Source organism: Trypanosoma theileri (assembly GCF_002087225.1).
Source record: "Trypanosoma theileri isolate Edinburgh chromosome Unknown TM35_Tth_1_V1, whole genome shotgun sequence".
NCBI lineage: Eukaryota > Euglenozoa > Kinetoplastea > Trypanosomatida > Trypanosomatidae > Trypanosoma > Trypanosoma theileri.
This window is the reverse complement of record NW_021639843.1, coordinates 741,244-751,056: the sequence shown is the minus strand read 5'-3', so window position 1 is coordinate 751,056 and position 9,813 is coordinate 741,244. Positions and strand designations below refer to the sequence as shown.

The window sequence follows — 9,813 nt, the reverse complement described above, 5'->3', positions numbered from 1 at the left end:
ATTTATCCCATCCAATACGTACCTTTGTATGTATGTATGCTTACGTACGCACTCACAAAACCCTCACCTACATAGAAATATAAATAAATAATGAGACAGCAAGACATAAAAGAAGAGATACTTGTTAGATCTTTTCGACTGTCAAAGAACCCTGTTGCTGATCTCGTTCTTTAGCTTCTGTTAGGGGTCTCTGCAGTAGGAAGAAGGCACAATGATAGACAAGTTGTTTCATACTTCGATGATTATTTGTATAAGTTGTGTCAATAAATCTTGGTGGAGAAAGAAGAACGAAACCAGTACGCTGGGCTACGGCGAGAACTTCTCCAAGTGAAAGTTCAATTGACACATCTTCAGAGGAATCAGCAAAATGATACAACAGAGGACCAACATTTACCCAATACCCTCCTGGTACAAGCAAATTGTAAATAATTTCTATATATTCCACAATATTATGGGCTGTATCAATAAAGAAACATGTGGCTACAGCATTCCAGCTCCTACGTTGATGCTGCTTTGCATAAACTTCTGTAAAATCCCCTGCCACCATAGAGAGTTCACCAAAAGCTGGTTGTTGCCCTTCGCGGAGGTTATCCACAGCTTCAGAAGCGCAGAGATCAGGAATATGCACATCCACAAACTGATCCTCACGATTTACCAAATTGCTGGTGTTATCAACGTAGGGACAAATTTTATGCTGACAAGAAGAAACAACATGATTCTGTATGTAATGACCGGCGATAAGCATGTGATAGCTGAATTCATTTGCCTGTGCGGCGAATCCACGCAGGGCCAATTCCACAGTAAGACGACAGAGTCCAGCACCAGGAACGAGAATTTTTACACTTCCACGAGTTGCCGGATCGGGATAACAATCCTCCAATGTGGCCAGTATAGGAAGATAAACAGAATTGCGTTCTGGTGCCCCTTCCGCTGACCAATCCCGCACAAATTGTCGAAGTGTGGAAAACACCTTATCAATATCCAGTGCAGTTGGTGGAGGAACATCATCCATCTGTACAGTTGTACCATTGGGCCAATAAATGTCAAATAGTTCAGATGATGCTCTACATATAGATTCAAAGAAAGAACTGTTTGTCTCAATGCAATCTAAATATCTAGAAAACAAAGAATCCAAATCAATACAATAAGACAAGTGATGTTGTTGATGAAACTTCATAAAATTTTTTAAACGAGCATCACGTGTGGAGACTGCATGTTTTCTGTAAGCTCGAAATGCATTAACAGTTCGGAGAAAACTGACATGATCATCATACATATCATCACTTTCTTCAGATCTTCGTCTCCGTAATGCTGCTGCTGCTGCTGCTTGATCCTCTTCTTCTTCTTTTCCCCGTTCTTCTGGGACGTGGGTAGCAGATGAAGGATTGTAATTATAATCATGTGAGATATCTGCGCCAAGTGGATAAGGTGGTGGTGGTGGTGGTGGTGAAACCGAATGCTGATCGTCTGCGGATATCATTCCTACTAACGTATGGGAGGGATTCTGCTAAAGCTGAAGAGTAAAGCAAGAAAGAAAATAAAAATGTATTCACTTTACGCAACAAACCAGGTCGTTCTTTTTTTTTTTTTTTTCAGTCCCCTACCCCTTCCAATTCTTCAGTAAAAAAAAAAAGAACTTACTTCTAAAAGAAAAGAGAGAGAGAGAGAGAGACGAGAAAGAAATGAAGTGAAATGAAAAAAATATATACAAATAATAAATTTCAAGAAAGAGAAAATAACCAACTACTATCAACACACATATAAAGGGAGAGTGTGAAAGAAAAAGAAAAAGAAAGAAGGGCAACAACAACAACAACAACAAGAAAAAATGACGAAATGGTAATAACCTATCCTCTGGGTATATTTGAACGGTTAAATATTCCTTTACGTCATAACACCCCATTCTCGAAGGTTAACATAATCCTCAATATCGCGTTTTAACTGATAAATAGCCTTGTAAAGAAGGTCTAGGGAGACGACTAGTCTAGCTTGTGGCTCTTCCTGTAAATCAAACCATCGTTTAAGTTCATCAGAGAGTTCTTTAGAGAAACGACTCATATTCGACTGAATCCATCCATTCGCAGCCTCACTAACATCCTCAAAAGACTTTAGGTGATCATACACAATCTGGTATTCTTTCCGAAGAATAGTGTAATTAGTCTGCGCAACAGTTAGCTGCGATAAATTTGTAATTGGCATGGATCTTAAGACCTGTTTTGTACCTGAAAGTTTCGCAGTTGTTTCAGTTTCCTTCAACTGTGTTAACACCTTCGTCACAGTTGATGGCATAGTCAAATTAATTTTTGAAAGATCACCATCATTCCATCTAATCCCACTCTGTTCCATAGAAGTAAGAAGTGTCATTGGTTTTGTCAATGAACCCGTCGTTGTTCCAGTTATATTTTTTATACCATCAGTACCACTATTATTGCTACTACCAATAGTAGCAGTAGCAGTTGTATGAATTCCACTTTCTGTTTTTTGCCTCACCGCTAATTCTTCACCCTTTCCTCCACCCAAGTTATCATCATCGTGTTCGCCATCATCATCATCATCATCACTTTGCTCCTCCTCCCGTTTTCGTTTAGAACTCCCAAGCCCTGCCATAATACCCTTCGAACAGACAGCTAACATCACATCTCGGTCTGCGTAGAGGGCGAAGCGGTCCAAGAGACTCTTGTCTCCTGCAACCTTTGGAAGAGCCAGATTTGCAACCTTCTGTTTAACTGCCTTAGAGCTATAACTCTCAATATCAACTAGTTTATACCCATCTGCCCCGAGTTCTCGCTGGCCACGTGAATTTAACACTGTGAGAACTCCAAGCACGGCATTCAACGCCTCACTATTATCTGAGGCAAACCTCTTCAGTACCTCTCTATGATCCCGTGGACCTGGTGCTAAGAAAAAGGCTATTTTAACCGCCAAGTTTCGATACTTCTGAATAACATCAGAGGCATTCATCTGTGGTGTTACTGGTAGTGGATCTGTGCCTTCTTTTGGTTCTTGATGTAATGTATTCGGTTCTCCACTCACAGGCTGTACTTTCGGTTGTACTTGCTGAGGATCCTGCACTTCTTTTGTTACGGTAGCAATTAGAGAAATCTCTGCCGATCCACTAGCCCCACTTTGCTGGTGTCGGTACGTGCGAATTCCTCCCATCTCAAGCTTGCAGTGCCACTTTACACCTCCATTTGTATCATGAAATACAACAACACTATCGCTGGTTTCTGTAAGCATTACGGTACCACTACGGATTGCATTGATGAGATCTTCAGGAAGTGTTCCTGCTGCGATTGGGTTTATCCTCATCTAGATGGTTCTAATGCCTTTTCTTCTTTTTTTTTTTGTTTGTTTTACATTTTATTCCAGATGCGTCAACAGTATACATATTGTAAGAGGGAAGAGAAAAAGAAAAAAAAAGTAATGATAGCAAATGAATAGTCTCAGGTAGTCAGAGGCTCTTCTTTAAAAAAAAAAGACCTTTTCATTAGCTGAACTCAATATATCATTGAGTATGTATATTTACACATTACATTCAGTATAAATAATAGAAATAGTGCAGTCATTATGCGTTATCTAACATATTAACCTTCGTGACCTTCCCTGTCCAATTCATTCAAAAGTTGTTGTCTGCTGTCGTCCTCATCCAAGATACTGCTTCTCCAGCGCGAGATAGTATTAGGAGCTACCTCATGCAGCGCCACCCTCACCGCCGCGATGTGTTTATTAGCAAACACACAGAGACATCGAGCAGCAGCAGTTTGAACATCATCATCATTACTTGTGGTCTGTCGACACACTAGAGGAATAAGTTCATTTGTATCAATTTCCACCACCTCTGCAAGGTAAGCCACAAGAAACAACAGACGTCTAGTAATCTTGGTATTCTTTTGGGACGCACCCTCACCATAAATTTCCAACAGTCTATTGATATCCGTTATACCCCCCGCACGATTGAAAAGAATAGCATTTGGAGCATAATCACGACAAAGACAACTGCAACTGTGTAATAGAGCAGCCACCACAGCAGGAGATTCTTCCTTTTTCAATAAAGGTAAGAGAACATCTTGCCATTGAGCTTCCTCAAAACACTTCTGCACAGCTTCGTTTAACTGAGCGGCGTGTGCAATTACCATCGCTGCTGCCTGACGGACTTGCTCACTCTCTGTAGCCAATTTATTCTTAACCAAGAAGTCCAATATGATGCGATGCCCAGACATGAGAGAAAATTCAATGGCCCAACTAATATCTTCTACCAAATCACTCATTTCCTCCAATGCCGTGAGACACTCTGACTCACTGACATCTTCACGAGTCAAAAGGGCCAAGCTTTGTTGAATCTTACGTTCTGGTGCTTCAACAGACTCCAATGCCTCTTTAAGCCACTGCATCTCTTCGGCACTTCGTTTAGGCACCTCAGTTTTCTCTTTTGGACCATTACCAACTGATGTGCAGAAGTTCAGCAATGCTGTGTTCATCGATGGATCATTAGACATTGTATCCCACCTTTTTCTTTCTTTTTTTTTTTTCTTTCTTTCTTTCTTTCCTTCCTAATATTTAATTCTTGGTTTGTGTTTGTGTGGGTTGATATAAACCACCCAGCTTTCTCCAAGTAAAAACAAAAACAACAATAACAATGAAAAAAGAACAAGATAGGATAGATCGATAAATAAAGTGTTTTTTTTTTTTTTTTTTTTTTTTTTGCTATAATTGGGTATCACCAAACGCATTACCACCATAATAACAAAATTTAAAGAAAAAGAAGAAACTCACTACCACTTGGTTGATACAAATATAGAACTCCCACATATACAGTGTAAATAGTCACGCTAAAAAAAATAAAATAAAAATAAATAATAACTTTAGTTAAGGTCATGCAAGACATTAAACAGAAGGATGGTGTTTCCTTTTATCCACCCTGAGAATCACCATGGTTGTCAGGATTTCTTTTCGAGTCTTTCTTTGTACGATATGTCAACAATCTTCTCTGAGTTTCATCAGCGTTTTCGCGTTGTTTGTCTTCATTTTCCCTTTCTAAAGATTTTTCCCCATTCTCCTCGACGTTATCAAGTATAAGAAATGTAGATGATTGTACTTGTTGTATTAGCTGTGAAACGGAAGAACGAAGTGTGGCATTTTCACGTTTTATAGCAGCCATTAAAATCCCCCGTCTCTCATAATCCTCTTGAAGAGACATAAGCCTTTCTCGCAGAAGCTCCCGTTCCATTTCTTCGGTGCGTAGCTTGCGAGCTAATGATAAAAAACTCGAAGGATCATCTTCATCCATTATGATTGATGTTGGCTTATCGGCACCTAAAATCTCCTCATTATTATTATTATTATTATTATTATTATTATTATTATTATTATTAACTGTTGTCCCATCTACAGAACGGAGACGCTCACAGAGAATTCTGCATCGGTTCTGATAAAGAAGAAGATTTTCTTCTTGCTGCTCTAGTTTTCCTTGCAGCTCAATGACAATTTCTTCCTTGCGATCCAGTTCCTCCCTAAGCATACGACTGTGTCGTTGGTATGCTAATAAACGAGCACGAAGTGAAATACCTTCACCAGTAACAGGTTCAACCCACTCCGCGGCCAGCATATCTGCACGGTCCTTCAGCGCCAATAGTTTCTCACGCAGAAATTTGTTCTCTCGTGGAAGTGCACGAAGAGAATCAAGTTCCGCTTGTTTTATGGCGAGTTCCTGTTGCAACATCTCGATACGGGCTTCTGTGGAGGTCTCCTCGTTGCTGTTTGTGGCATTTTGCCCAAGCAAGACCAAGGATTCCATTATACAGGAAGAAATGTACACACCTCTTCTTGACACAACAACTGGAACGAGTAAAAATAAAGAAAAGAAAAAAACAAAGAGAGAGAGAGAAAAAAAAGAAAAGCAACAACGTAATAATAAAGAAAACCCTGCATCATTAGAGATGAACACACAAACAGTTTCTCTCCATTTTTTGTTGTGACTGGCTCCTTCTTCTTCTTCTTCCTTTCTTTCCCAGTTACCCTGCGACCTCCGCCTCTTCTCCTCGCATCTCCCTTGCCCGACGTCGTTCCTGTAGGAGTTTTTGATGTTCCTCCTCTCGCGCCCGCTCCCGCGCCGCCTCGCGGTCCCTTTCGGCCGCCGCCTCCTCCCGCCGCGCCGCTGCCGCAGCCGCCCGCCGTTCGTCCCGCTTGGCCGCGAGTGCCCGGAGGACTTCCGGCGGGACTCCCGGCGGGGCGCAGACCGTCAGGCCGCCGACGGCCGGGGCGATGGCCGTCTCGGAGGCGGCGGGGGACGACGTGGCGGCGAGGCGGCGGGGCTGCGGCTCGCCAGCGAGTTGGTACGCGAGGGAGTCGCCCACCTGCATGGGGACTCTGTTGCCCATCCGCTGGCGGTACGTCCTGCGCAGCAGGGCCGCCAGCTCCGTCTTCATGGGGGTCATGAGCACAACGTCCTCCACAGCCTCATAGGGCTCCCCTTGCAGACAATTACGGCAGACACGAACAGGCTTGGTGTGGCCGAGCAGTGTTGGAAGTGGTCGGGTATAGGGCAAACAGTTTTTAACACAGCAGACACGACCACATCCAGGGCAGTTTTCCTTCTTCGCAGCAGGTGAAAGTTTGCCACCACAACACTCACACTCTCTGGCACGCTTAATAGATGTATACACAACTTGTCGATAAGGTAAAGAAGGTTGATAAAAATGTAGCAATAAAATTGTATCAGCATGTGTCGTGACAGATATCTTTGACAGAAGACGTAGATCAAGCCGTTTCTGTAGAATATACCTTATTACAGTAGAAGTTGAAGGAGGTGCGGGCCGAGGATTTTTTCTTGTAGGTTTTTCAACCGGTTGTGTAACAGTTTCCATTTTTTCTTGAATAATGTATATGGCTAAATCAGTCAGAATAAAAAAAACTTTCTCAAGTAAGGCCTTATTATGGTCAATAACACGCTCAATAAAGGCAGTAAAAATGATTTTCTGTGGAAACATTTCTCGTGGACGTTCCCATCGACTCTGTTGAAGTATTAAATTATAGTAATACCGTTTCCCTGTCTCTGTCCAGTACTCTTTCCAAGCACTTCCAATAGGATTAAACTCCACACATGAGTGAAGTGGGACAAGTTTAGTACGGTAATCAAGGTAGTCACCGGAAAAAGGACGAAATACACTATCAGCTCGCCGTGCTTTACCTGCCTTATCATACAAACGTCCCATACTTGCTTTAAGAATAATACCTTCTTTATTTTGCTGATAACGACGCCATGCCCGTTGAATCTTGTAAACAACATTATTCAAAGCATTTTCACGCAAGTCTTCTAAAGCAAATAGATGTTGGGGGTGTCGAATAAACACTTTGTGTTGACCTAATTGCCATGAACCTTGTGGCAAGGTATCAGTTACATATTGTAAAATAGCAGCACAAGCATCGATATCAGATCCTCTAAAAGGACGTGGAAAAGTCATTGGACTAATATACTTAAAACGTTTTAAGAATTTATCAAAATATTGACGATAACTATAACCTGCCCGCCTAACACGAATATTTTCAAGTAACCCCAAGTATTTTACTTGATGCAAAACCCGTGCATCATCAAAATAATCACGGCGTTTATCATCATTTGATTTAATGGCACGTACATAATGTGGATTACAGTTCATTAATTTTTTTACAAGATTGGTAGCTTGCTGACGTATCTTAAACCCTGCTGTTGAGCTTCGTTTTTTCTTACCACCACCACCACCACTACTACTATTACCACTTTCTACCACATCATTTAGAATATCAGCAAGTATTTTTAACAAAAAACTATTTGAACTAGATCTTAACAACGCTACTACATCAAGACTAAGAAAATCTTTGTTACGATTTATGAACCCTTCCGCATTGTAATGAACATCACCTGCGTAATGTTTAATGAAAAACCCCCGTTCTGTTTTCTTGAAATGTGGATTACCAGAATGTGTGGCGTCCAGTTTATCAAGCATTTTGATATCAGCTACTAGTTCTTTTTCTTTTGACATAGTAGCGCAAACATCATCAATAATAGCAAAAAGTCCTGGTGGACTTGTACTTTCGATAAGATTACAAACAACTTTATTATCAAAATATTTGATTTCTTCCCATGGTATCTTTTCTCTCACATATTCTTCTTGCTCAACTTTTAAAGTAAGCTCAATAAAGATCTGTTGAAGCTTCTCATTCACATAGTTGATACAAAACTGCTCAAAACCATTCTTTTCCAATACTTCAAACCCATAAATATCAAGAACACCCAGCATTAAATCATATTGTTTTTCCCCTAATGCCTTATTTACAGACTCCACGATAAAATCAAACAAGTGATGGTACAAAGCCTTTGCGATAGCATCCCGAGCATTTTGACATTGCTGCATGTCTAATGGAACATCTACCACTTCACTTGAACCCATCTCAAGACGTTTCCACGTGAGAACTCGCTCCAGACTATTTGTATCTACTCCTAAGAGAAAAGAACAAAAATCCAGTTCATCACGGTTTGAAACTACAAAAGCTCCACCTTCATTTTCTTTGCTTAAGGAGACAAATTGAAGCTCCCCTAGATGTAAAATAAGAGCTAATATACTTAAAATAGATTTCTGCTCTAAATCTCCAATTGACATAGTTTTCATCGCTTTTAGTGTTTCATTCCACTCCTTTGCGTAGTCCATGCAAGTTTGGTCTTCTGAGGGACCGCCCTGATTTAAGTAAAAAAACTCATCTGGATCTCGAAGTTTTAATTCTTTTCGAAGTGTTTGATCGGCACCATGACATAATTGATAAAATACATGAAAGTTACGTTCGCCCTTCTGTTGACTAACCACACGAGATTTCTCCAAAAGAAAATTGGACATATGTCCACCAATAGGTCCACCCATTCGGTCAAAAAATATTTCAAAAAACTTACCAAAACGAGAACTATTGTCATTACGTACAGTCTTCGCATTTCCAAAGGCTTCTAACAACGGATTTGACTCCAGAATAATGTGTTTAACATGTTGCATCTCCGGTGTATTTCCAGAAACTGCTGAAATGTACTGCATAATCTGTTTAGATGCCTCTGTCTTTCCTGCCCCTGATTCACCCGAAATAATAACACACTGATTTTCCTCTTCAGATACCATGGTTCGATAAGTTTCCTCTGCTAATCCAAATATATGCGGACCACCGTGGTTGCTACTCACAGTACCACTGGCACTTTTACCACCACTACGAAAAAAATCAATCCGCTCTTCACCATAAAGATTAGCAATTTTCTTAAATGGATTAACGCTCAATAAAACAGGGCCAATACAGGTATATATCATGTCCTTACTATGACGAAGTTTCAGATTCTCAACGATGGCCTTGTCTGAAAGTTGAGTTAGTAGAACAAGGTCCTCTACACCAACCACAGCCGGTTTTCTAAAATCGATATGCGCCATTGAATCAAACCTACTTCTGCAAACAATGGATAACCAACCAAGAGAAAAAAAACAAAAACAGAAATAGAAAAATACAAATAAAACTAATAATTTCCCAACACAAACATCAAAACGAAACAACACATCATGTATAGAGGCCTGTAACAATAAAAATTAACAGATCTTCAAGTCAAAAAAAAAAATTAACGATAGACAACATAGTTATTAAAGAAAAAAAGAAACGAGCGGCCAAATAAACGTCAAAACTACTCACAAAGCACATATTATAAGCATACACGCTAGAGTGGTAAACATGTACTAGATAGCAGTACCATGAAAATCCTACAAAAAACAAACAAACAAAGAATATATAGTAACCTCTAAGGAAATTTACCCT

At 40.3% G+C, this 9,813-nt stretch overlaps 5 protein-coding genes across 5 annotated transcripts; all 5 read right to left on the bottom strand.

Annotated features, from left to right (window-relative positions):
• Positions 1–124: 124 nt before the first annotated feature.
• On the bottom strand, positions 125–1,480 carry TM35_000013900 (uncharacterized protein; the record flags this gene model as incomplete). The annotated part of the gene is made up of 1 exon (XM_029021071.1): positions 125–1,480. The coding sequence occupies one exon, from the start codon at positions 1,478–1,480 to the stop codon at positions 125–127; it is 1,356 nt and encodes a 451-aa protein (XP_028887579.1).
• Positions 1,481–1,884: 404 nt separating this feature from the next.
• Positions 1,885–3,309, bottom strand: TM35_000013890 (uncharacterized protein; the record flags this gene model as incomplete). The annotated part of the gene is made up of 1 exon (XM_029021070.1): positions 1,885–3,309. The coding sequence occupies one exon, from the start codon at positions 3,307–3,309 to the stop codon at positions 1,885–1,887; it is 1,425 nt and encodes a 474-aa protein (XP_028887578.1).
• Positions 3,310–3,584: 275 nt separating this feature from the next.
• TM35_000013880 (uncharacterized protein) lies at positions 3,585–4,496 on the bottom strand (the record flags this gene model as incomplete). The annotated part of the gene is made up of 1 exon (XM_029021069.1): positions 3,585–4,496. One exon carries the CDS (start codon positions 4,494–4,496, stop codon positions 3,585–3,587), a length of 912 nt encoding a protein of 303 aa, XP_028887577.1.
• A 413-nt stretch (positions 4,497–4,909) lies between these two features.
• TM35_000013870 (uncharacterized protein) lies at positions 4,910–5,794 on the bottom strand (the record flags this gene model as incomplete). The annotated part of the gene is made up of 1 exon (XM_029021068.1): positions 4,910–5,794. The coding sequence occupies one exon, from the start codon at positions 5,792–5,794 to the stop codon at positions 4,910–4,912; it is 885 nt and encodes a 294-aa protein (XP_028887576.1).
• A 217-nt stretch (positions 5,795–6,011) lies between these two features.
• TM35_000013860 (myosin IB heavy chain) lies at positions 6,012–9,437 on the bottom strand (the record flags this gene model as incomplete). The annotated part of the gene is made up of 1 exon (XM_029021067.1): positions 6,012–9,437. The coding sequence occupies one exon, from the start codon at positions 9,435–9,437 to the stop codon at positions 6,012–6,014; it is 3,426 nt and encodes a 1,141-aa protein (XP_028887575.1).
• Positions 9,438–9,813: the final 376 nt, after the last annotated feature.